General features: G+C 36.4%; 1 protein-coding gene across 1 annotated transcript; it reads left to right on the top strand.

The window, feature by feature from the left end:
• Positions 1-16: 16 nt before the first annotated feature.
• On the top strand, positions 17-27,576 carry ice1 (KIAA0947-like (H. sapiens)). Its single transcript, XM_026284834.1, has 22 exons — positions 17-417; positions 823-881; positions 2,452-2,486; positions 2,716-2,734; positions 4,284-4,395; positions 7,077-7,153; positions 7,242-7,279; positions 7,710-7,792; positions 9,004-9,080; positions 18,311-18,348; positions 18,591-18,673; positions 18,777-18,813; positions 18,901-18,951; positions 19,645-19,722; positions 19,827-20,263; positions 22,929-25,295; positions 25,387-25,555; positions 25,792-25,952; positions 26,230-26,420; positions 26,542-26,642; positions 26,879-26,977; positions 27,131-27,576. The coding sequence occupies exons 1-22, from the start codon at positions 328-330 to the stop codon at positions 27,310-27,312; spliced, it is 4,584 nt and encodes a 1,527-aa protein (XP_026140619.1). The 5' UTR covers positions 17-327; the 3' UTR covers positions 27,313-27,576.
• Positions 27,577-27,885: the final 309 nt, after the last annotated feature.

Genomic DNA, 27,885 nt, shown 5'->3' with positions numbered 1-27,885 from the left:
CGCTGCCCCAAATTATGCCTACATTAAACTACATAGTTAGATTCCGAATATAATAAATTATGCCATATTCGTTTCAAATTCTTAATAAAATTTATGTTTATTAATTAATTTACTTTGGCTCAATTTAACTCTACAGTAGTTTTATTATTATTATTATTTTTCAATCCGGCATCTACGGCGGGCAGCTGGGGCCTTTCCCTGGGGTCCTCAGTCAACGTGTTGCCGAACGTTTGTATGTGCAATGAGCTGATGTGCTTGTTTTGGTTGTACGTTTTTAGATATTTGGAGGTACATGTACGATTCTACTGATATTTTTGAACTATTACCATGATGCCGGGGGAGAACCAGTCCAAAACCGCAGGAATCGCCTCTGAAGCTACAAATGGCACTTGTCAAAACTGCATTGTTTTAAATCAGGTGAGAACTTTATTCCTTACGCCAAGAGTGTCCACTATTTAAAATCAGACTTACCCAAGTAATAATGGGTGTTTTATGAGAATTAGAGCAGACTTATATTGCAATTTGTTAATGTAATACTTTTGGTTTTAATTAAATACCTGGAAATTGAGTATATCAATTCGATGTTGCTTATAATTACGTCTGTCTTGGTCATTGTTGATTGTAATTAACTTTTTACAGTCACTTTTAAAAAATGTGATTTACACTTAGTGGTACGCAACTGAATATTGATGTGTTTTAATAATTTTGTGTTTAATGCAGGTATCAACTGTCATCTATTTTTACGAATTACCTTATTCATTATACTGTTTGTTGATTACAAATAAAGCTGAATGTGTATGTCTGTGATTCTACGTTTTACAGAGCTTGGATGAATATGTGGCTGCTTTGTTAACTCTGAAGCAGAAGATCGTTGACACAGAGTGAGTGTTTTTTTTATTTATTTATTAATACTATTATTATTATTATTGTTATAATTTTAAGACTTTTACCCAATTTTGAAGGGCAGCAGCACAGTTCTTGTATGGAAACAAAATACTAGTGTTAAGATATTATATAAGCTTACATCTGACTTTGTTTTTTCTGTAAGAACTGCAGTATTAGTTGCTAGTTGTCATGACACTAAGCATTTGTGTTTTGTGGTTATAAGGAATTGGGAATTCACAATAAAATGTATGCAGTTCAGTTTTAAATACACAAATAAGCATAAAAAAGCAATTGATGGCACCACAACTTGGTCACATTTAAAAATTGGTTGTGGACCAATTCAGAGATTTTAAAATTTTGATCATACATAATACATTACATAAACATTGTACAGTAAATATATATAAATAAATAAAAAATACATCGCAAATCTAAGCCTTTATGTACACATCAAAATTTGGATCGAGCATATTCCTTAAATGGTAGAGGTTTATATTGCAGTCGAATTGCAAAAGTTTGATATTTAGGTTTAAGGTGTTCTAACTAGAATATTTAAAGGGTTCATATGATGTGAATTTTTTTTTTCCTTTCTCTTTGGAGTGTTACAAGCCCTTGGTGCATAAATTAGATCTGTAAAGTTGCAAAGACTAAAGTCTCAAATCCAAAGAGATATTCTTTATAAAAGTTAAGACCTATCCAAACCCCCCTAAAACACCTCGTATTAACATGCCCCTGCATGTCTACTTCATTGTGTGTGAAGATTTGCATAATGGAACCCAAGTGTTCGTGCAAAGAAAGAAGTCATACTTTACACACTCTAGCCTGTCGGCCATTCCTCACTCTTTGCATGGACAGTTTGCCGCTTCTGGCTCACAGTCTGTAAGTATGTTTTTTTTTTTTTTATATGTAAAGAGTTTGCCACTGATGATTCAAACATGAGTTTTGAGCAGTGTAGAGCAAGCTTGTTGTTTGTGGTTTCTCAGATCACAAATGCAGACATGGTTTTATGTTTACGTGTTACGCAACTTAATGCATAAAAAGACCGTTTAAGTCATTATAATCAATAATAATATCCGCACTAGATGCAACAAATGCCTCGTTTGTAGTGGTTTTTATTGTTTTTGTCTTGTCGTGCCGATGTTCCAACCAGGACATGCACCACCGTATGGTGAGGTGCTTATCATTTCTGTCACTTGCTTTGAGGCACTTGGCCAATCACAACACACTGGATAGCTGGCCAATCAGAGCACACCTCGCTTTTCAGACTGATGAGCTTTGCAAAAAACAATGCATTTCAGAAAGGCGGGACATAGAGGAGAAGCCATAATGTGTAGTATGCGAAAATGTGTTTTTTGAATCTTAAACTGCATAAACACATTACACCCAATGCACAAAATAATGTTCTTCTTAGCAACCTCATATGATCCCTTTAAAGAAATATATTTATATTTTTTTTAATAATGTAACTATAAATGTTTTCTTAACTTGTTACTTTCTGACTTTTTAGTTTTATCTGCAGTGCAAAAAACTATGAAGGTATTTATTATATATAACTTTTTTTTTCAGCCATCTCTTAAGTGAATACAAAGAGAAGTGTGATGATATCCTTCTATAAAGCTATGTAGATAACTTTATACTTGTTTTTGTTATGCTCTCTGTTGATTATAAACTTTTTTTTTTCATTTTAATTAATTTTAAGTGCAAATTATATTTTTTATGCAACCTGCTCCACGCCACTCATATACATTGGCTTTAAACAAAATGAATGCAAAGCTTGAAAATGTATTTTGTTCTCTATGGATCCATCTGTTTTCCTTGACAAAAAGTCACAGCTTCAGAAATCCCAGAGGTAAGAAGATATTTTCTGTTTCACTGCTGTTATTTTACACCCTGTGTAATATAATATATTTTAAGCTGACATTTATTTTTTTTTAAACTTGCTGTTTACCAAAGTAATTTATAGTACAAATTTGCTATGCTGTTACCAGAACTGGTGACTGAGAATACACTATGCATGTGAACCTAGGCCTTAAATGGGATACCCTTAACAACTGCAAAGACATTGTACTACTTATGTTGTAACTAAAGTAATGCAAAGCCTGTTTGCTGCTGTACAAGTACTTTATGCTCCGGGGGAGATAAGTTCCTTAATGCATGCACAGGTCATTTGCTTTTTAAATGCCATCTTTCAATTTAATTGTATAACTTAATTCATACAGAATCTTGTATGAAAATGTTAATTTAAAAAGACATGCATAAGAATACATATGTTTTACAACACCCACGAGCAGAAATTGAGAAAAAGTGTACCTAATCTAAGCTACGCTCCAAAAAACTGCCTTTTCCCAGAGAATGCGTCATATGACGTAACGACAGGCAAACATAGGTGCTGCCGCCCTGGTTCTCAGTGTGGGTTTAGGTCATGGGTGCCCAACCCTGCTCCTGGCGATTGACTGTCCTGTCGGAAATACTTAAAGGGCTAAGTTCGGAATTCCAGCTGGCCGGTTATGTTGTTCAGATATATGCCCCAAACGCTTGACATCTGCAGAAGCAGAACATGCGGACACCTAGGTCTGAAAGCAGTTACTGATTAAAAATCAGCTAGCAATTTCTTCAAAATTTAATGATAAACTATGTTGTGCAGAAATGCACAGCATTTCCATCCCTTTCCAGACTAGCTGACCATCACAGATGTAAGCTATAGCCTACAGCATTCATTTAAAATCTGTTATCTAAATTAAACATTTTAAGACACATGTTGCTGTCATAGATGGTGATAAACTACATGGATGCTTGAAAAACAACAAAATCAAAAGCAATATTGCTAACTATGATTTATTAAATATACTGCAATGTGATAAACATGGAGACAACGTTAGCCACAATTAGCTATAGCCTGTGGTCACACCACCGATTCTCCTCTTACCACAACTCTGTCTCTCTCCTCTGTCCATTTACCATTCCCCTTAACTCTGCCTGACCCCTCTCCCACCTAGGCGGCTCATAATTATACAGCAATGGCCCATCGTAAGAGTTGACATTAAACCCTACTGCAACCACTTCACTGTCTGACTCCATTACGAAGAGATGAGATTTACTGGCCGTTGTGTCACTTCCGATCAGAGCGTTTTTTTACAGCGGAAGTAATTTTACTCACAAATTCTTTTAAAAAACTTCTTTGATGCACATTTATGATTAATTTCTTCACGCAAATCAAGTTCCTACACTATTTATCTACATGTTCATTCACAGGGCTCTTCAACTTGTAAGATGGGCTTTAATATTGCTTTAGACGTTTGGTAATGTGCACAGTATCATAATTTTGGGCAAAAATTTTGATGGTCATTTAAGTATATGACAAAATGAATGTCTTTAAAAATGATGATGCTTTTTCAAAGAGAAAGCAGCAAACTGCACAAACAGCTGGATGAGGTGTTGCTGAAACTTGAGCCGTTAGAGAAACAGACAGTGGAGTATGAACAGATGAAGACAGAGCTGGAGAAAACTAAGGTCTGTGTTCAAACACTCACATGTTTACCATCTCTAGAATAGAGGTCGACCGATTGGCCAGCCGACTTTTTTTGGGCATTTTGTTTTTATTAATCGGCTGATTGTGCTGCTAATTACGCCGATTTATAGGCATCGTACTGGTGGGCAGCTAAGTGTTGTTGCGTAACTCCCTCTCAGGCTGCGTGAGAGATGGAGCAGCTCATACTCTGCAGCAAAGTCTTGTTCACACACAGCTTCAGCCAATGGCAGGGCAAAATAGCCCGTTTCGAGTATGTTTTACCCTATTATAATTTCCAGAAATGTATCATATTCATAAGTGCAACAAGTCATTTGTATATAAACGTAGAAACTAATTCAAATCAGATAAAACTTCTGGGCTGATTATAACGTGCACGATAACTTTCTTCCTTAAATGTGTGTGTAGGTCTGACAATATCTCCCAAGATGTCAGGGGTCAAGAAAATCTGCCAAACATATTGGCCAAATAAATTGGCAATATGTATCAGCCATTGGCTGCCCAGATTTCTAAATATCTGTCGACCTCTACTCTAGAATTCAAACATTTAGCATTTGCTACTAATTCCAGTGAAATGCTCTGATTCTCTTTACCATGTTAAAAACTCTTAATAAAACTTTTAAAGGTCCCCTATAGGCCTGAAACTAGCAGCATTGTTATGTGTTGTAGGGCTGTCCAAAAATATTGCGTTGAATATATCCAGATGTGCGGTTCCGTGCATGAAACAACGTGAAATCTGGCCTCATTTGCACCAATCGTAATATTTACCGTATTTTTCGCATCAGTCCAAAAATGCGTCATGACGAGGAAAAAAATATAAACAATATATAGTATAGTCTGGAAAATATGGTAAACTAAGAGGCATTCACTGTACAGGAAATCCTACACCGTGAACAAGTGACTGATCTCAGCTGACGCTTCAGCATCTATAGTTATGGTGCAGAAGGCGGGTTCTTCGGATTCTAGAGAGCATTTGATTGGTCAGAAGATTTGATGAGGAAATGAACTATGATGTGACGTCAAAAAATTTAACTGGAAGCTAAAGATAACATTAAGACTAACATATTGATGCTAACACGCACAAAAACTTTTGATTTCATGGTGACTTTAAAAAGTGAAATTTTAATAAACATTAAGCAGTGTTTTCAACTAGAGATGTTCCGATACCCTTTTTCTCTTCCCGATACCGATTCCGATACCTGGGCTCAGGGTATCGGCCGATACCGAGTACTGATCCGATACCTGGGTGTATATCTGTATATACAGCTGTATATACTACTAGCCCTGTGTAAATTGCTAGAATTTTTTTATGGTGTGCTTCAGACAGATCCCTCAATAAAACATGAACAAATACATGGTGAACTACTGTATTTATTACAGTATTTTTATTATCTAAAATGAATTTGACAGTATTATTTATTTTCTTATGCAAAAAAGAACTTCAAATGCAGCCAAAAATCTAACACCGCAAACTAAAAAAGGTATTTAAGTTTTACAATATAACTGTATAAAAAAACTGCAACAAATAAGTCTAGGAATATAAAAAAAGATCTATTAATCAGATAATCTCTAACAAGTAAAAAACAAGTAAAAAACAAGCAACCATCTAGGCATAATTATTATTATTATAGAGATGTATTATTATTACTGTAGGCTACAACAGTAGCTTTATATATTGTCAATTTACTCATGTAAACCAAACATTTATTTTAATGGGCTGCCATGAAGATCTTTGAGTGTCTGTGTTTATGATATGACAGTATTCTCAAATGAAACGGTAAATTCTCATGAAGTGACGGTTTATGCGTTCGTGTCCTCATGACACACAGCAGAGACTACAAAACAGCGAGCTCTCGCGCATCTGTGCCAGTCACCCACAGAGATGTAGATTTTGCGGGAGTAATATTTAAATAGTATTTTGCAGTTTAATATTCACAGACACTAGTATATATTCGGCTACTGTCTGGAGCCCTGCGTTTTGACTTACACGGAAGCGACTGAACGCAGTTGCCGGTACTGAATATACTCGAGAGTCTGTAACTACCGGTACTACAGAGACATACTGCTAACCACTGATCTATAATATAGTAGCGGCTTCACTGTCTTTTGGCAGTTTAGAATGTGATGAGTGATCCAGTCATATATAGATAAGGGCTGCTAACGCGTTTTCATTTCTTCTTCGCTGCTCTAAACAGGGGTTGCTTGTGGCAACACAGCACAACTTCCTGTGTTTTCAATGCATTTTGAGCAGCGAAGAAGAACCGTGCAGCGGTTAGGCAAAGCTTGCGGTCATAACTAGGTCTTTTTTAAGAAAATGGTATCGGATCGGTATATGGGTTCATGTACTCGCCGATGCCGATGCCAGAATTTGTTGTGGTATCGGAGATATTTCCGATACTAGTATCGGAATCGGAACAACTCTATTTTCAACAGTTAAGCAGCATGAGCATGCTTTCAAATACATTTTTGCTATCTTCCTAATCATTGAGATTAAAGCTATTGAATGACTGCACTTTTGTGTTGAATTTGTCGGCACTCTGTACTGCCAATACTGTAGGAAGACGGTACTAAAATCTAAGTTAGATTCATTACAAATTTTCTAAACCCGACTCCAACTAGACTGGAAATGTGCATGTTGTTCATTTTGTTTTTGTTTTTTTAACAGACTGCTTTGACGTCATATCAGCAGAGGTGTGAAGATGTTGACAGGCTAAAATCTGAAAAAGCTCATGCGCTTACTCTGTAAGACCACTTTACTGTAGCATTATGGTTATTTATTTGCTCTTGTTATTGTCTTCTCCTCACAGTATTTGTCTGTCTGTCTTCCCAGGAAAGAAAAAGTTGAAGAATCCTTAAGACAAGCAGAGGGTACATGCATCACAAATTATTTTAGGTTAAGATTAGAACGGGGCCTATAGATCAAGACTGCTGATTATATTAAAGGGACAACTCACCTAAAAAAAAAATTGGTCTTTTCCTTTCCCTCAAGTGTGCACCAAACAGAATTTCTTAGTTCTCTTGTTGAGCACAAAAGAAGGTATTTTGAAGAATGTTTGTACCAATGAGTTAATGGTAGCTGTTGATGTGCATAGTATGGAGATAAAGAAAATACTATCAAAGCTAGAGGCTACCGTCAAGTGTTTGGTTACTAACTCACAAAAGTTTGTAGCAATTTTCATTTTTGTTTTGTGAACGGTCTCTTAAGTCTAAATACAAATAATGAAACCAACAATGTAGTGTACACTCACTGAATTACTGGATTGTATTTGTGCTGCTCATAAACATGTTGTTTTCACAGATACTGTGCAAAGGCAAAACCTGGAGAATGAGAAACTCAAAACTGAAAAGAAATCACTGGAGGAAGATCTACAGAAAACTCAGGTTCTTTAAAGTTACCTCTGTAATTAAAAAATTGGCTGTTAAAATGTAATACTGGTTTCTAAATGCAAGTTATTGATTCAAATTCACCTTAGATTGTCTCTAAAATAACAGGGTTATCAAATGCAATTTTCATGCGCATCTTGTCAGTTAAGCCGCTACTGTGATTAGTAGTTAAAGGGTTAGTTCATCCACATAGCAAATTTATGTAATTAATAACTTACCTTCATGTTGTTTCAAACCCGTAAAACCTCCGTTTATCTTTGGAACACAGTTTAAGATATTTTAGATTTAGTCAGAGAGCTCTCAGTCCCTCCATTGAAGCTGTGTGTACGGTATACTGTCAATGTCCAGAAAGGTAATAAAAACGTCATCAAAGTAGTCCATAGGCCCTTTCACACTGCACGTCGGACCCGCAATATTTCCAGAACATTGCCGGGTCGCCTTCTGTGTGAAAGCAACCACGTCCCGGGATTGATTACCACATTAAACCCGGGTCGGGACCTAGTAACATTGTGGGGTTCGACCCGGGACGAGCGCTGTGTGAACAAAAGCCAGATCTAATTCTGTGTCGAAGTGATGACGCGCATTATCGCGTGACTCTTTTACTGGCTGTTTTGAAGAAAGATCAACTTTCGCAACGAAAAAATATGTGCAAACTGGTATGAAGCAGAGATCAGTTAGTTCCTCACTTTCTGCACTGACGCAGAGATCATTTGCTTGCTTCAGTGAAAGTATAACGTGCCTAGCGTTTTCGTCTCGTACATGTCACGCGCTGACGTCACGTGTCGTTACGGGATCTTCAAGGGTTGTGTGTGAAAGCCCGCACATATACCGGGTCATCACTGGCAGTGTGAAAGTGCAAAATCTAGCGACACGGGAACAATTGCAGGAACACTTTACCTGTGTATTTGCTGGAATGGCAGTGTAAAAGGGGCTCATGTGACATCAGAGGGTCGGTTAGAATTTTTTGAAGCATCGAAAATACATTTTGGTCCAAAAATAGCAAAAACGATGACTTTATTCAGCATGGTCTTCTCTTTCGTGTCTGTTGTGAGAGAGAGATCAAATCAAAGCAGCTGGATATCCGGTTCGCGAACGAATCATTCAGTCTCTGACAGTTAATATGCCATTTTTTATTTGATTCTTTGATTTATATTTCATTGAGTCTTTTTTTTTTTTTTTTTTTGATCAATATTTTGTTTTATTTCAAGGATTCCCTCAGAAAATATATTCAGACTGCAGAGGAACATGAGAATCTCAAGCTGGAGAATGCCAAGACACTCATTCTGTAAGTCCAACTGGTCTGTTATAGTTTATAATAAGTTTATGCTTCTGTGTTAATTAAAGGGTTAGTTCGCCCAATTTGCTAAATTATGTCATTAATAACTTACACTCATGTTGTTCCAAACCCGTAAGACCTCTGTTTATTTTTGGAATACAGTTTAAGATATTTTAGATTTAGTCCGAGAGCTCTTAGTCCCGCCATTGAAGCTGTGTGTACGGTATACTGTCCATGTCCAGAAAGGTAAGAAGATTTTTAGATTTAATTTAGACCATACACACAGCTTCAATGGAGGGACTGAGAGCTCTCGGACTAAATCTAAAATATCTTAAACTGTGTTCCAAAAATAAATGGAGGTCTTACTGGTTTAGAACGACATGAGGGAGTGTTATTAATGACATAATTTAGATTTTTGGGTACACTTGTGTACAATCAAACACAATAATTGGGCATACATGGCAAACATGAGTTCAACGATTTGCGTGAGTAGATTATATACAAAGTCAATGCAAAGACGTAATCAGACTATGGATCGACGCGTCCTTGCGCGGGTCTAGAGACGCGATGCCCCGTGTTTGGCGTGTATGCCCCATAATACTAATCTTGTTGATTGTTGTAATAGCATAGATTTTCTGTAAAGATATGAATCAAAACAACTTACCTGTTGAGTAAAACACAAGCGAGATCGGCATCTCTTTCAAGTTGAAGTTTGTTGCAAAGCTCTCTCCATCTAGAAAATGCAACACTGATATTGATCCTCGCTCTTTCTCTCCTCTTGTCCCAAACTCTCCTTGGTTCGTTTTGTTGGCCCGTATGTTTACGTTTACGCGATCTGTCTTTGTCGACAGAACCAGCGGCACACGGTAAACAGTAATTATGTTCCATAAATAAGTAACACAATCCAAAATAAAACGTGCAAGAAGAAGTAAATAAGGAACTTCTTGAAGCAAGCTAGTGGTTTGCTGGACGCTAGACACTACTTCCGCATTTGTCCACGACACTGTTGTCATGTGGTTTCTTCGTCAGTAAAGGCGGTAACAAAGGGTAACTAACGTCATTGACAGGTGACTGCACTGCCCCGTGTCACTGTTTAGAATGGTAATTTTCTCATGATTTACAAGTAGTTGAAAACATTAGATATATTGTTAGAAATCAGCTGGACAAAATATATAACACTATCCTAGTGGTTTTTGGATATTTTATTGTAAATATCTTACATATTGTAACTTTAATACATCTTAGATGATTTGACAGATGCGAGATCATCTAATAGTGATAACATATCTCAGGCTTATTTGGTTCTTCAAACAAATTTATGGATTTGATTCAAATATCTGGATCAAGTTTTGTGAGATTACTGCGCATTCTTGAATGCATTGGAAAGGGCAGATATATCAATACTTAACAATATGATAAGCAATGCGAAGCAAAGCAAGACATCAATGTAATGACATCGTATTAAAAAAAAATATCATCACACCTGATGAAAAACTTGATGAATTTCTAGATCTTCATAAGGAAACAGCCAAGCAACTAAAATGGCAGAAAAGTTTTTATAGATACAATTTTATTTTATTTCCATTATTTAATGATTTCTAGTATTTGTACAGACTTTACATTTTTATTTCAGGGTTGTAATTAGTAATTCTTTGACATCTTTACTTAGTGATTATTTTGACGTCTGTTCTAGAGACATGTTACAACTTTTTGATTAAGTTATCATTGGTTTTCTTTTGGAAATATGTTTCAAATTTATACTGAATGCATTTATGACTGTAAAGCATGTCTGTGTGTCAAAATCGTGATTAAAATCTAAATCTCAAAATTTATCAAAAAAATCGTGATAGGTTTTTTTTTCTCCATATTGCACAGCCCTAATTTACACTAGTGCGTGTTTGTATTACAACGCATAACTCAAACAGAATCATTATTTCTATTTATGTTCCTCTAATTTACCGATGAGCATTTGCAGCTTCCATCACTTTCTGCCTGTGTGCTCTCTCTCTTTCATGATCACTGCTCTGATTCTGAGGTAATTACATATTTAATTTCAGCAACATTACATGGCCAAAACACACATTAGACGGCAATTGGAAGTTATTACAGACACTGGTGGTTTAAAGTGAGTTTTAAGTAAAAGCGGAATATAAATCTTATGATAATCTAATGTAGTCTGAACAGCAATGCGATCTGCCGATGTTTAAACTTATGTAGTGTGTTCTTAGCCTTAAGTATGAGCAGATCAGCAATGTGATCCAAACCTGTCTCAAGCTATCACATACACTGACATTTTCAAACCTGTTTGATATTATGTGATGTCGTAATGTGAGCGACAAAATGACAAGGTGGAACTAATCCAACCATTTACATTGCAGATGGTATAAACACTCTTATCATGCAAATTTTATAAACAGAAACAAAAAGTCTCAATTTAACCAAATCAACTAACTAGAAATACATTTTATATATAATACCATGCTTCATTGTGCTGTTAAATTATTTCCAACTCTTTCTGCAGTATTGAGGCCATCCTTAAAAATATTCTTGTTTGACGTAACCCGACCAACCCTGTCAATTTAGGACTGACTCAATTTATTTTATTTTTTTGCTTTTAGTCCGACCGACTTGCTGATTGTAAATTTGCGTTAAGACCGACCAATTTTTTTTACTCTTTAAACAACTAATGCAAAAGCAATAAAATAATATGAATTATATTTAAGTATTGTAAATATATAAATTTTCTAGGCCCACATACAAACAAAGGCTGTCTTCCTTAATTAAAAAAACACTATGCCTGCGCTTCATCTCATACTCTCATTCACTGTTAGAGTCGACGGTTCGCGCTTGGTAATGATGAAGGCGGCTGCAGTAAACAAAATGGTCACGGTCACTGTTCAAAGTCATACGGGTTCGGACACCATAATACACCTAAAAAATGCATTAAAACAGCTCGACACCGCTTTAACTTGGCACAAAGTTCTGGAAAAACTGTGCCCATATCTTTTCCCATCCCTTCTCCCGTCTAGTCTAAACCGTGTCCATGTCGACTGTCACTTTATGTGAGAAAATCTATTGCACGAATCAACCAACACAAGTTTTGAAAACGAAAATAGGAAATTGATTTTAACAACCTTCTCTCAAAGCGCATCCAGGTATTTTTTTTTTGTTTGTTTTTTTTTAAGCGCGTCGCACAGAAATTGCAGCTTCGGACACACACATAACAGCAAATAATACTTCTACATAATGTTTCTCTTTTTACAACAGAAATGTGAATTCTGCCGGTATTCAGACAGTCTCATGCATACAGATACAGATGGGCTAGAATCGCCTAGGGCTGTCAAAATAGCTGAGAAACTAAATTTGAATTTTTTACTTAAATATGATCATAATTCAATTGTATTCGAATTTAAAATGCATAATTTCAGTTAGGGTGAAGAAAAGCTTTTTGCTTCTCTTCTGAGGCCTCAAGATAAAGCAAAAAAAATTACTGCACATTTATTCAAAGCATTAAAAAACAACAATATTTTAAATAATTTTATGAACAATTATTGTTAATTAAGTTGCTTAAAGAACTATAAACAAAACAGCGTCATGTATACATGCATTGTTAAATAAAAAGGGCGGAAAACCAGTCCCACAGAATAATATTTTTTTTAATTTAAAAACATGAGATGCAGTGGGATGGGGAACAAAAACCCAACAAAGTCTCAAGATATTTTTAGAAAATTAAACACATTAATTTTACATGTCTTTCTAAACATGCGGCTCTCTTGTGCAAGACGCGAGTCCAACGGTGTCCCTCTAGAAAATTCACGAAATATGCGTTCTGTGTGAATGGCTTGGTTTCAGTTTTAATGTAAACAAGATCTTCTCCACATTGATGGTCTCTTTTTTTTGTTTTTGTTTTTTTGTAGTGGCTTCAACTGGATAGGCTAACATAACCTTATGAAGCAATGCCACATACATCGTCATTGCATCTCGTGCGCCACTGATAAAGATCAAGTATACTTCGGCAGTCCGCACACTGTCTGCATTATGTCCTTTTCATCATTCGCGTGCAGGGTTTATTTTTGAGACCAAGCGTACACGAGGTGAAAGATGAGACAGCAGCTACTGCGTGTCGAGCTCGACCGCCTTTGAAAGATGTGTAGACACGGCTGTGCACGCGTCAAGATGGAATGGAACATGGACTGTGAAGTACCGGGGCTCATAAGGCAGCTTCCTTATATTACCTATATTTGGTGTTATTTGCCGTATAAAACTTTATTTAGACATGCAAAAACGATTTTACAACCGATTCAATGAACACTTGTCACTCAAATCGAACAGGATTTTTTTCACGAAAGTGACAACCCAGGAAAGCAAAGTAAATGGTCTCTCATTTGTAGGTTGCATTGATACCTAGCGTTGGATGCAAGTAAAACAGTATAACGGCACATAATTTTTTTTCTTCTCACCTGAAATTCATGCAATAAACATGTATTTGACACAGATTTTCATTTGTTTGTGGTCTTTATAGCCTGCATCAAAATTAGGTTTGCAATTATGCGCCCAAAGGCACGGGTTGAAGACCCAGTCAGTGACGTCACGATATGCTAATTTGTTTAAATTCATACCTACGTCATCACCATCACCAAAATGTTCCTTTTTTTTTACATTGAAACTTGAAAAAAAAAATATATAGACCGACCTACCGACCCTTTAAAAAAAAAAAAAAATTACTGATACTGCAAATCAAAATATTTTTAAGGATGGCCTGACAGTCCTTATTGTCCATGTCTACCAAGCCTTTGTTTCTGCCATATTGTCTTTTGTCGTGGAAGAAAACGTATTTTCAACGATGGTCTGGAACACTTCTTCACTGAATGTTTTGTAGTGTGTTCACCTTGTTTGTATTGTGTTGTGTAGTATGCGCAACAGCTATGACAGGACGATGACATATGAAAAGAAATCTTGTTGCATAGTGTAAGCAACACAGTGATTCGGCCAGCCTTTCTATCACGTAGTGTGAGCTTGCCAATAATTATCCAAATTTGTTACCAAATGACGAGACGTTTTTTTGATTCTTGATGGTACAGAAGCAATTCGGTCTGTGCCTAAAAATTGTCGAACTCAGTACCCAACCCTATCTCTCAATGAATGAAACTGACTGTTTCTATATCATTTTAGACTACATAACGTTATAATATTATTTTCAAATTATGCTCTGGTAAACAATTTGCAGTGGAATGGACAAACTTTAAGAATCATCTCCGCTTAAAAAGTTGCAGTATATTTAAGCATATGGATCTGTTGCTGTGACAGCAACTCCAGGATATTCTTCATAGAATTTAACAATTCTTGTGTGTCAAATCATCAACAGTAAAAGAGTAATCCACTTACCGAGAATGGACCCCTGGTGTACTGTACCTATTTTTAGGGGTTCAAGCACGCAGTGCTGAAACCCTATTGTATCTGTTAGGATTTTTTGTATTATTATTTTTCTCCGCTAAAACTGATCGTGCAGACCAAACCGTAAGGCCTAGAGAGCTGAAACTTGGCCAGAAGGTAGAGAGCTCCCCGAGGGGACATTCTGACAAAGTCTCAGCCCAATCGACCTATGGGGGGCGCTACAGTGATCAAAAATGCGTTGCTAATAGCTCCTAAACCGCTTGTCATAGACCCAAATATTTTACATTTCTGGAATCCGTGGGTCAAGCGAAATTAAAAATGGTCACTATGATTTTGGGTCTAGGAAGCCACGTTTTTTCGCAAACTTGACGTATGTCCAAAACCTACTTTTGCAAACTTGTCCTAGGTTTTTTACCCAATCGGAACCGAACCACTGCAGAAATTTTCTCTGGACAGTGAATATCAATAATTATCTTGAATTATTATATTGAAATTTCGACTCACTGTCGAAATGGGATGCCAAAACGTTCGAAAGTCGAGGACCAATTTTACGCAACGGGTATAACTCGTGAATGAAATAAGATATCTTAACCAAACTTGCTAGACATTCATATGAGCTAAAACTTTGGTCAAATAAAAAAAATTGCACACCACTTGGGGGAGCTATAAAAAGAAAAAACACATAAATGGCTATAACTAGGCAACCGTTGGCTCGATCGACTTGAAAATTGGTATGCAGTGTCTTTGTCTGAAGGAGCACAAGTACTTATGAGGACATTTGCATATCTCAAAAAACCTGGCTGCCATTGGCCAAATAATTTTAAGCACCTATTTGAAAGGGTTAACGGAAGTTGATCGGAACGAAACTCGCTGGGTACGTTTGACTCATGAACCTTAAGGTCTGTACGAATTTTGAAAGAAATCGGCCACTAGTTGGCGCTAACGAGTTTTATGGCTCAGTTATCACGTTGTGTTTCACATATCAACACAATATGCATATCATTTGATAGATCTCCTCATAATGCACAACTTTGCTTCAAGAACCATTGCTGTCAATCAAATCGTTCAATTGTTATTCACAAATATGTTAAAAACCTACTTTTGCGAACTAGTAATAGGTTTTTTTGCCTGATCGAAACCAAACCACTGCAGTAATGATCTCTGGACTCTCTAGATAAATAATTATATAAAAAAAATTGAATTTTGTACTTTGGTTAGCTTTAAAGGGGTAATTTATAAAAGGGGTGTGGCCAAACATACCCCAAAGCCTCTAAAACCTAAACGAAAACTCAAAACTTTATGAAACTTGGTGAAAACATGTAACAGGTGACTCTTAACAAGTATGCAAAGTTTCATGGAGATCGGACTATAGGTGGCGTTATAACAGTAGAAAAGGTTTCAAATCAAAAGATTTACATGGTAAATGGCCTCAAATTGTTTGAAAATGCTCATATTCACACAAACACTAGATCTTCATATCATATGATAGATCTCCTCATTAGAGGTCTTCACGGGTCCAAAAATTCGTGCCCGAACCCGACAGAGACCCGTAATGTACTACACCGAACCGACCCGGACCCGTCTAATATTTCAAAAGCTGGACCCGGACCCATGTAGATCCGAGAAATGTCTACCCGGACCGGACCCGGACCCGTATATTATTTGAAATCTGGACCCGAACTCGCCGGGAAGACACAGACCCTACTGGACCCGACCATCACATATTCCACCTTAAATTGCTATTACAAGTCAATAAACCTGTTGCGAAGAATACAGCTTTTTGTCTTACCTAATTTAAAGAGCCGTAGTCTCTCTTCCTTGTACCCGACTGCCTGTGATGCATTACAATCCTCCGACAAGAAAGTTATTCATGTTATTCCTCTCGTTATTCCAAGTCCAAGCTGAATCCACTCATTTCAGCTTCAAAAGTCCACTTGATGTCACGGTGATGGATGACAAATGCTACTGTGCACATGTATACATTCTGACTCGAGTTAATTTGCATAATAACTTAGACTGTTTGCCCTTTTGAACTATAATAACGATCGCTCATGCAATGCCATGGCCGCTGACGTTATTTATTTATTATCATCTGATCTCTGTGCTCTCTGCTCTGCATCGAGTCTGAATCTGAACCACTAAAACTTTAAGATTAAACGGTTCATTTATAATATTATAAAAATGGGAGAAAATGTAAAACGCGATTTGGCAGTCCAAGTGTCCCTCACTGGTTGCCATAGAAACATGAAATGCGCTTGAGACTGCACATGCGTTCTAGCTGTATCAACCTAAAATGCTTTAACGCAATTTGAGCGTAATAGAAAACATTCATGTGACAGTTCACCTCAGATTGTGTTGCTGATTTGAAATATATTAAATATGAGTGTGTCAAGTCTGCAAGCATTAATACCATGCGTGCACTTGTATATTAACTCTGAGTGTGCGAGCAAGAGAGAGAGAGAGAGATTACTTTTTTTGGCTCACTCTTTTCTTTTCCTAATTTTACAAGTTGCAAGTTACAAAAAACACAAGCAGTCTTTGATCACGGCCAGATGTTCTTCGAGTCCGATTACTCCGATCGGCGATCGCACGGGTATTACACACAATGTTAAACAGACCCGGGACCAGAGGTAATAGATTCGGACCGACCCGGACCCGGCTGATGATTTAAAATATAGACCCGAACCCGTATGGGTCCCGGGTCGGGTCCGGGGTCGACGGGTCTCGGGTGCACTGTGAAGACCTCTACTCCTCATTCTGAACAACTTTGCCTCTGGGACCAATGTTGTCAATAAAGCTGTTAATTAAATATTCAAGATTATTTTAAAAAGTTGCTTTGGCAAACTAGTGATAGGGTTTAAGCTGAAAATCAATAAAACCACTGAAGTACAATTCTCTAGACTCTGAAGGTCAATAATTATCAAAAACATGTTGAACAATTGCATTTGGACAACTATAAACCAGTAATTTTATAATATGTTATTTGCATAGTGTACACAAAGGCCTATTAATACAAACAGAAAGCCCACAAATGATCAAAACTGTATAAAATAATGCATAATTTCATTCTTAACAAGCATGCAAAATGTAAGAGAGATTGGGCAAAAAATAACACTATAACAGTTATGTTTAAAAACACAGTGTTGTTTGAGTAAATGCAATTTATAACCACTAGATGGCAGCGGAAGACCACTAATGGGCTCATTCAGTTAAGTTAAACAGTACTGTTTTCATGAATTCATGCCAAAACATTAATAAATTAACTGTTATAACATTTTAAATCTCACTGAATTGGTTTTCCATTTTGTTCACACAGATGTATCAGTTTTTACAATTTTGCCACATTATGATTACAGTTTAACCTGAAAATGACATCTAAACTCTAAAAAAGAGAAGACTTGCAATAAGTTTATTGTCACCTATCACTTATTTCAAATACCTATATCTGCAACAAAATGTTTGTGCATGTATATGTGTGTCTTTGTGTGTGTGTGTTTGTGCATATGCTTATAGAGTATACATATATTAGTCTAATCATTCGCATTCAGTGTGTGTGTGTCTGTCTGTTAGCCTGTTCTCCATTTTGGATGTGTTTAAATGCCATCCATACATCCAGGTTGGCTCTGACCACCTCAGTTGCCTTAAATGCTTGAACCCCGGTAAAATGCTGCTTGCAGCTTTAATTTATTATTATTATTGTTTACAAATTAAAACAATGACAGTTGGATTTCTCTTATTGTTGTTGTTGTTGATGTATACTTATGTTTTTGTTACTGTTGAATCTGACATTCTAGAATTGAAATTCATAAAAAAAAATATTTGACTGTGTTGTGTTTTTCTTTCAGGAAAGGAAACCTTGAGAATGACGTTTTGGTGCTGAAAGGTCTGTGCTAGTCATCTTATATTTTAATCAAATTGCAGTGCATTAATGAAAAACTCTGCTTTAGATTTGAAATATGGACTATTGCACATATTAAAACATATTGCACTATCATACATATTAAAATATTTAGCATAATGGATTATTAACTAATCTCCATACTTATTCTCCAGCAGCTGGTTTTATGCACCATACAAGTTGGAAATAAAATCTAAATTAAAATGTCATTGTCTATTTGTACACAGAGGCAAATTTTCAACAGGACAATGAAATCATTGTTCTAAAAAATGAGAAGAGAAGACTTGAAGAAATACTGTACACAACACAGGTTTGAATTTTGCTTTAACAATATATATCCTCTTGGTAAAATGTAAATTAAAAGGCTATGATTTTAATGTGATTACTGTTTTTACCGAATTTGTTTTTATTAGGAAAGACTCGGCAAACTTGAGGAGTTGTTCAACAAAGGTATAAGATGTGCATCCTTATACCTAGAAACTTGTATATTATATGATCCATTGTTTTCTGTCATTAAAAAATATATTGTTGTTTTAGAAAAAAGGAGTAAGTCTTCTCAAACAGATGCTGAGCCACTAATTGACAAAGGTATGCATAGTCTAAAACTGTTAGACTTTCCATTGCATAAAGAAATGCTTAAATAATTAAAGGAAAACTCCATTTTCCAAATCCCCTAGAGTTAAAACAGTTGAGTTTTTACCGTTTAAAATCCATTCAGCCGATCTCTGGGTCTTGCTTAGCGCTTTTAGCTTAGCTTAGCATAGATGTTCCTGTGACTCAGAGCATTGTGTTAGCAGCGCAAAAGGTTGTGAGTTCGATTCCCAGTAAACACATACTGGTAAAAAAAAAAAAAAATAGCCTGAATGCACTGTAAGTCGCTTTGGATAAAAACGTCCACTAAATGTAGATCAATGAATCTGATTAGACCATAAGCATCTTGCTCAAAAATGACCAAAGAGTTTAGATATTTTTCCTATTTAAAACTTGACTCTTCTGTAGTTACTTTGTGTACTAAGACTGATGAAAAATGAAAAGTTGCGATTTTTCTAGGCCGATATGGCTAGGAACTATACTCTCTTTCCAGAATAAAAATCAATGAAAAGCGCTGCTACCAGACCCGGAGATCAGCTGAATGGATTCAAAAACGGTAAAACACAGCTATTTAACTCTAGGAAAGTTGGAAAATGAGCCTATTTCAAAAAGAAAATAATGTTCCTTTAAAAGAAAACATCTTTATATGATGGCACTTGATAATGTTTTCTTTAATAATGCTTACTTTAGGCAAAGTCAGAATGCTGCTTGAAGAGCTCTGGCATTGTGTGGAAAGTTCCCATTCGCAAGAAAATCTGTTTCTCGCTGGTAATCATTATTGCATTGATTGAAATTTAAAATTTTCTAAAATGTATTTATTATCAGGCGACCAAGGTTAATTCTGATTGAGGCAATGCATATTTCTTTTGTAGGAGAAGAGGCAACACCCTTGAAAAACCAACTTCAAAGAATATCTTCTCAACCACTGCCTAACAGTCCTTTAAAAATACAGATTTCTCAATCATTTCCAGGAAATCCCAGTCCAGAAACTCTATTGCAATCTTCAAAACACTCCACGCCCAAAACACCTCCTGAGGTCAATAGGCCTAAATCATCTCAGAAACTGATGAAGCAGAAAAATGATAAACATTTCAGTATATCAAGTAGAAAGAGAAAAGTAAGTTCAGATGTTCTTGAGCATGAGAACTCTTGGACTGAAGATGCTACTAAATCTTTACTGAAGGAAACGACAGTTGGAGTTGGAGATGACTTCTTTGGAGATTATTCTGTGGATTTGCAGGATATTAAAGAGTGGTTCAAGCCTTTGCCTGCAGCTTTATCTCCTGTGCATAGCCCCTCAACAGAGCTGGTAAGTTAGAACTTGTTTCAATTACATTGTAATGCTCAAGTGATTAAATTTCAATAACAGTCCTCCCAAATGTCTTTTTGAGTCACAATGATGAAAGGGATGTGCTGGTACTATGATTTTCGAAAATTAGGACTTAGGAATTGAGGTGCTTCTCATTATTTAAATTTTTTTTTTTTTTTTATTGCATCCTCATTTCCTCTCCTCGCTTTCTTTACTCATGGTAGCTCCACCCCTCAGGATGCAAGGGAAGAATAAGCAATGGGGGAAAATGTTTAAGGAGGAATCAACGGAAAGCTTATTTGCACATTGGAAAATATTTGATCACTCAAGCTTCACTTTAAAGCATTGCCTGCTGTCCCTAATGTTATGTTTGGTTTAAGAGGTCATCGGATGCAAAATTCACTTTTACAAGTTGTTTGAACTAAAATGTGTCTTTGCAGTAGGTGTACACAACCCCCCATAATGATAAAAATCCACCCAGTTTTTTTTTTTTTTTTATGCCCATTAACAATAACCCCAGATCAAGATCCGATCTCAGATCAAACCAGTCACAGATTCTTGGCAGATTGATGTAGTTCTGCACAGTCCCTTACTATGATTGTTATTTGACACTGGCGCTGGGGATCCGATGACCCCTAGAAGAAATTTATAATGAATATTAATAAATTAAGATGTCCTGTTGAAATATGATCTAAATAGACCATTTAAACTGCAAAGATAAAACATTTAAAAAAAAATAATAATAATAATGTAAAGATGAGAGATATGAAGGGGGAGGATAATCTACTGATGTTGGGTTTATTGGCAATTTCCTCCCATGGATTTTCTGGAACCTTCCTCACTCCTCGCCTCCTCATGGTGCGGTTAGAGAATAGAGTGAGATATTATTTATTTCACATTAGGTTACAATTATCGCACTTATATCAACAGATTTTTTTTTTTATAAATAAAAAAAACTGTACATTTCGAATAAAAATTCCTGCCTGGCAGCGCCCTATTAGTAGGTCTATATACATGCAAAATACTTTAATGTATATTAAAAAAAAAGTCAAAACTAATAAAATTATCTGGTCATGAGTACAATCACCTCCTTGGAAGAGCGCTTTTCGCTGCTTATAGACAATGGGTATTTGGATTTTTATATGACATTGCATCTCTCAAAGAAAAGGAGAATACAATAATTATTCAGGATTGCTTAGGACTGAAAAAGGCCCTGACTCATGGAGACCTGCGGGATGTTCATGGGCATGAATTGTTTGAAGAGCTGACTGCTTTGGGCAGATGCCTGGTTGCTGGATCTAAACCATTGTATGCACTTAAATTCATCTGTGAAAAAGGGATTGAATAAATTTTCCCAAGTGTTTTTGTAGCATTGGGAGTGCTTCTCACTCTCCCCGTCACTGTGAGCTCTGGAGAAGGCAGTTTCTCAAAGCTTAAACTGATAAAAATTATCTCCGAAGTAAAAGTTAAACGCAATCAAAGCATTTGCCTCTGCGAAAGCCCGACGCGCACGCTTCTGAAATGTGTGTGAATCTGTGTATCAGTAACGAAAAAAAATCGAAACCTCCAGTTTTGTGAGCTAAAAAGTTGTGTGCATATGTTTAGTTTTATTTTGTTCACTATCTATTAGCCTATAAAACAGTAATTATATGCAACTACATCTGAGCCACTGAAGATGCAGAGGATTACTTTTATTTTTGAAGGGAATGCACCCACCGATCTATCTATTGTGTACCTTTTTCACCTTTTTGCAGGATGAAAAAAAAAAATGTTTATGTTAAGATTGAGATCAGTGTAAATATGTTAAAGAATGATAAATTAAATGTGCATTGTTTGGAAAAAAACATGTACGTGATGTATCATTAGAACTCTTTAACTGATTTATTTTCAGCCCTCAGAAATTGTTTTGTAGAAATTCATAATATGAAGTCATAAATTCATAATAGGAAGTCAATTTTAATTTGAATTAAATAATAGTTTTAGCTAGCAACTGTGAAACATTGCATATCATCCCCAATGTAGTCTTTTCCATAGATATTCCGCAATTATAGTAAATAGGTGCATTTACATGGACACTTTTTGCTTCCATCTGAATTAATTCAAATATACAGTTTCCCCCGGTGCTTTTGCATACTGTTTTAAAAAGCACACACAATATTTATCTACTTCGGGTTCTAATTAGTCGACGGCCAGCACATGAACTGTTGTGCTGTACTGCTTGCTTTAAAAAAAAAAAAAAAAAAAGGTCATAAAAGTGCCCCTATTATTTATGACACTGTATTCACCAGGAAGAACAGCTCGTTCCACGCATCATACGTCATTATGCTATTTCTACATCACTGTGCATGGGCAGTACTTTCCAGTTTCGGTTTTCAATCCAGTCAAATGTTTACATGTCTTCTCGCTCTTATTATAAATGGAATAAACCACCCCTTACAATCCGATCGAAATTTTTGTCGGATCTGACCGATTAAATCCGATTGATGTTTACATATGTGCTTCTAGGCCTATTACGAGCGGATTTGTAGGGTCCATGTAAACACAGCTAATGGAAATTAATTAATTTCTTTCAATACTGGCTTGTAAAATGTGACTAATAATGTTCCTATTTGGCCAATAACTGTAAAGAGATGTGTAGTATGACACTTTTAATTTGTTCTTTCAGGTCAGTGTGAATGACGACCAACCAATGTCCAATACTAAAGAGGAATATCAAACACATAATGGAAAACAAGAAGGACAATCAAGCTTACATAAAGCTATTCTTCAAAACAATGTACAATTAGAACCTTCAGATATTGAAGATCAGAAGTCATTGCTGAAAGAAGAGGGGGAAAAATCTTCTTTACTCTTGTCCCCAGACACACATGTGAAAGAAGTTGTATCTGCAGATAACATTGCAAAGCCATTATCTGATAGCCATCACATGGATGTAGAGGATGTGTTTGATGTAATGCATGGCTGTATGGGAAGTACTACGAGTCAAACTGCAAATTCTGGTATAGGAAATGGACACAGTGTGGAAAGTTCTTTAGAAAATGTTAGCACACAGACTGCAGTAGGGATTCCACTGATGAATCAAAATGGTGAAAGAACAGAGTTGGAAGATACAAAAACTGCTAATAATCTTAAAAGTGCATTGGAAAACTCAGATATGCAGCAGCATGTTGAAACTGAACTAGTGCACACCAGTTCTGTTCATACTGCAGAATGTGAAACTCCTCAGGTACAGAAAGTGCCAAATGTGCCATTGGCATCTAATGTCAAGATAATTTCAACACTTAATGTGAACTATATTAAATCAGACAGTGTTGAAAATAAGACATCAAAGAATTCTGTACCACTAGAAATGAAGACTGTAGCAGATATATCAACACGTGACATTCAGAAGAAACTGGCTGAGAAGGCTGACCAGTCTGAAGAGGATAATAATCTAAAGCCTACAGAATCTCAGAAAAGTTTGGATGTGAGAAAAAATGAAGGCGCTTGCTCTTCAAGACCATCGAAGGATGAAGAGTCATCATCAGAAGATGAAGGGTTCTTTGGTTTGATGAGAAAGGTTAGGGGTGTTCACTCAAGGTCTGAGGGAAGGATACCGTCGGAAGAGTTGGACCATGTTTCTAGGAATAAGCAGTGCTCCACTGCAAAGCAGATGTCCAAAGATGAGCCACTGGAATTTATTTCTGAGATCAGAGCATTATCTCACTCTGGACTTTCTACAGTGATCATGGAGTCTGAGAATGAAAAAAATTCTGAATGCCCAGAAAATGACAAAACTGTTCAAAATATGTGCAAGTTAATGAGTCACAAGTTTAAGGATACTAAAGAAAAGGAGTTTGACAGCCCAAGAAAAACATTGGTGCAAATGAAAAATGAATCTTATCAGCAGGTAGATGGGATGTCAGCTGATACCCATAGCCCCAGTGTTGAAAATGTTGTCAGTGATATTTACAACAACAAAGAAATATCAGGAGATTCTGCAGTGAATAGTCTTGAGGATACCAGAACACTATGTCAAGATACTCTGGACCCAGAATATACTACCTTTGAAAAAGGTGGCAGTATTTCACTTGTTCCAGGTCTCAACATAAAAACCCATATTACACCAACCTCATGTTTGTCTCTTGGAAGGGTTCGAACGGAGATGGGTCCACCTCTACCTCCAGTTGTTATGCCACTGACTGCTACTCCTCCGAGGTTTGGAAAACATCACACTCCTTTAAAGCCTACTTTAGTACCCTCAAGATTACCAGTTGATGAACCAACGGTGCCGTCTGCGACTGTTTTTGATTCAGCTCTTCCAGATTCATCAAAAATATCCCCATGCTTGACCACTCCATCACCATCTTGTGGAGTTCCCTCCTCACCCCTTCAGTTTGGATCAGCTACTCCAAAACATGCTGTTCCAGTCCCAGGAAGGCTCCCATCTTCTGCTTTATCCTCTTCCCCTCCTGCTGCTTCTCAGGAAAATTCCATGCAGATGCTAGATACTATGTATCCTGAACTCTCTGCACGCGCCCGCACTTTAAACATACTCCGTGGCAATGTTAACCTGACCCGAGCTGGAAATGAGAATGGTACCTCCCCCCCGCCTGTTAACCAGATATCAGGAAATAAAACGATCAGTTCTTCATCCACTGCCTTTACCAAAACAGAGCAGAAACCAAAAAGGACAGGTGTAAACATCCTATTGCCAAAGAGTGCTAAAAGACTCAGACTTGACAACTGTTCACCTGCTCCTCCTGGTGTTGCTTCTCCTGCAGAACAAGTAATGGATCATCAGACTGTTATTAAAAGGGAGTCCATCAAATCCAACCAAGAAATACTAAGCAATAAAGAAAAACAAAGAATTGAGAAAGACGAGACAAATGACATCAATTGTCAGATCTCAGAAGTGCTGGCCAAAGTTGGATTGTCCTGTTTTGATGTATTGCCTGTTGTTAAGAGCCATGTGTTCATTGGGAGAATATCTCAGGTGCCAATTTTGATTGATGAAGAAAAGGCTGTGATTGCTGATTTCTGTGTGAATCAGGTATGTTTTTATGCTTTGCACAGTTCAGATTGCTTTTCTAGTTAATGCAGCCTTGAGGATATTGATGCATACATCTTTTCTGTTTCTTTAGTCATCAGCAGAAAAACTCATATCTGCCATCTTGACTAAATTAAAGACTGAGAAGAACATTCTGAGTTACGATAATGTACAAGCTCTCTGTAGAGTCTACACAGGGTTATGTCGCCAGATAGGAGACTACCAGAAAGCCCATGCCTTTGCATACAGTATTCTCAAAGAGGGTGAGTTTACAGCAACTTACGTTATATTTATACGATATGCTTGTTCAGCATTTTCTTTTTAGTTCTTTACCCATTGTAAATAATTACAGCAACTTACGTTATATTTATACGATATGCTCGTTCAGCATTTTCTTTTTAGTTCTTTACCCATTGTAAATATTTATATTAACTTTCTCAGATTTCAGAGACGAAGCATGTGTTCTATATTAAGTTCATATTGGATTCTTTACTCACAGATTTTCCTAATGCCTCCAAGCTAATTTTGTTCATGGTCACAACATGGCCAAGTGTGCTCTTCCATGAGACCTCTTTGTGCAAAGCCATTCATACAGTGACCAAGCTTAAAGCGGAAGATGACATTTTGGAATACCTGACTAAATATCTTCACTGGGATAAGGTATGCAGTGTGTAGGGTTATTCTGTTTGCATTATCTGATGGCTGGAGCTAACTATCATGATTTCTTTACGAATAATGATTATTACAAACCTGTGAATCCTGTAATTCCCATCCTGACCCTTTTATTTTTTATCTGGGCATCATATGTATAAAGAGTTGCCACATAAGTGTTTTTTTTTTTTTTTTAACCTTTTAATAATGCAGATGCATAAAAACATGAGTTTCATGCATTAATTTAGTTTAAGCATTTTATCAGTTGTCCCTTTTTATATCCTAGAGTCCACCTGATGACATTCATAAATTGATTAGCAGCACACTGAAAGCACTTCAAGAGGACAAAGATTTGACATTCCAGAAGCATGATCGTCATGGTCATGACCTTTGCCCAACTGCATGGGAGTACATTCATACCTTGGATCTCTTGTGTGCACATATGAAGTGGAAATGGACACATGATTATGTTATTGGGTATATTTATCTACTGCATATAGAAAAGTTAAATAATTTTACATCAAGCATACTTGATGTATTTGTAAAAAATATATATTTATTATTATTATTATTATTATTATTTATTTATTTTTTAAAGCAAAGAGCTGTGGCCCATCATGAACACCTGGGTGACACAATCAAGGCTTCAGCAAACCCCAGTCCGTGATGTTTCTGTAGCAGCTGTTCTGCGACTGATTGGTATGTTGAGTTTGCATGAAGTGATTATTTACTGTATTTAGTAATTAGAAAGTTTTATATTAATTGTAATTTAAATATAAAATAAAATCTAGTAAGTTCAACTAATGCATTTAATTTTACATTCTATGTCTTTCATTTAAATTATTGGTTTGATTTTGATTAATTTTCTTTACAATTTTTATATAAAACCGCATTTTAGGAGATTTAAAATGTGTCTTTTGTTTGTATTCTTCCAGGACGACTTGGTCAGTTAGGAATGAGGCAGATGCTATGTAAATCAGTCCAAAATGTTGCAAAAGCTGTAAACCTCTTTGGAAAACATGGTATTACAGAAGGTACTGAACCTCTAATGTAACAAAAACTGTAATAGCTAATTACAAATATTTTAGTACATTGCTTTGCTTGGGGTTTTTTTCTTTTGTATTTCCTCCTCTATCTGTATAAACCCACCACGAATCACAGTACATCCATTTGTTGTGTGATTGCAGGTGTGCCCAATGAGGTGCAGTTGTCTGCGGTCTATGCCATTTATGACCTGGCACCCTGCAACCCCAAAGATGCCCTGGAGGCTCTAGCATCATGGCGAAGCGAAACTACACAGCCAGTACCCTCTGCTGTGACAAGCTGCATCACTCAGATTGGCTCCCTTTGTCGTCAAATTAAATCCTGAACTTTTTTTTTTTTTCATTCAGATGCTCTTTTTGTGATTATTGGTTACTGAAAATCAAGGAAATCATGCTGTTCTTGTACATTTATGTATGTTATGTATATTAAAGAAAATAACTTTATACTATAAAGATAATTTGTATTGAACTTTAATGTGTTTGTGTTTTTGCCTTTTTGTTGTTTTGTCAGCATCAGCATTCAGAACTAGAAATGTGGTATATGTTTCTATTTTCAGGCTAAAATTGTGGAAAAAAAATAAGTTTCTACTTAGAATATTCTTGATACATTATCTGCCTTTGTCTTGATTTGATTAAACACTTGAGACTGTTGATCCGTATGTAACATATAGCCATATACCGTATTTTCCGGACTATAAGTCGCACTTTTTTTTTAATAGTTTGGCTGGTGCGACTTATTTATCAAAATTAATTTGACATGAACAAAGAGAAATGAACTAAGGGTGCTTTCACACCTGCCTCATTTAGTTCGGTTGAATCGTACCAGAGTTCGTTTCCCTCTTTTGTGCGGTTCGATTGGGCAGGTGAGAAAGCCGCAATCGCACTCGGGTGCGGACTAA

Source organism: Carassius auratus, chromosome 16 (genome assembly GCF_003368295.1).
Source record: "Carassius auratus strain Wakin chromosome 16, ASM336829v1, whole genome shotgun sequence".
NCBI lineage: Eukaryota > Metazoa > Chordata > Actinopteri > Cypriniformes > Cyprinidae > Carassius > Carassius auratus.
Note: the sequence above shows the minus strand (reverse complement) of the source record. Positions and strands in the feature narration are given on the sequence as shown.

Bases quoted from the DNA above. Each gene is read 5' to 3' on its own strand.
- ice1 (XM_026284834.1), top strand. From the start codon at position 328: ATGATGCCGGGGGAGAACCAGTCCAAAACCGCAGGAATCGCCTCTGAA. The intron at 7,280-7,709 runs GTACATGCATCA...TTGTTTTCACAG, and splicing joins ATCCTTAAGACAAGCAGAGG to ATACTGTGCAAAGGCAAAAC. The intron at 20,264-22,928 runs GTAAGTTAGAAC...TTGTTCTTTCAG, and splicing joins ATAGCCCCTCAACAGAGCTG to GTCAGTGTGAATGACGACCA.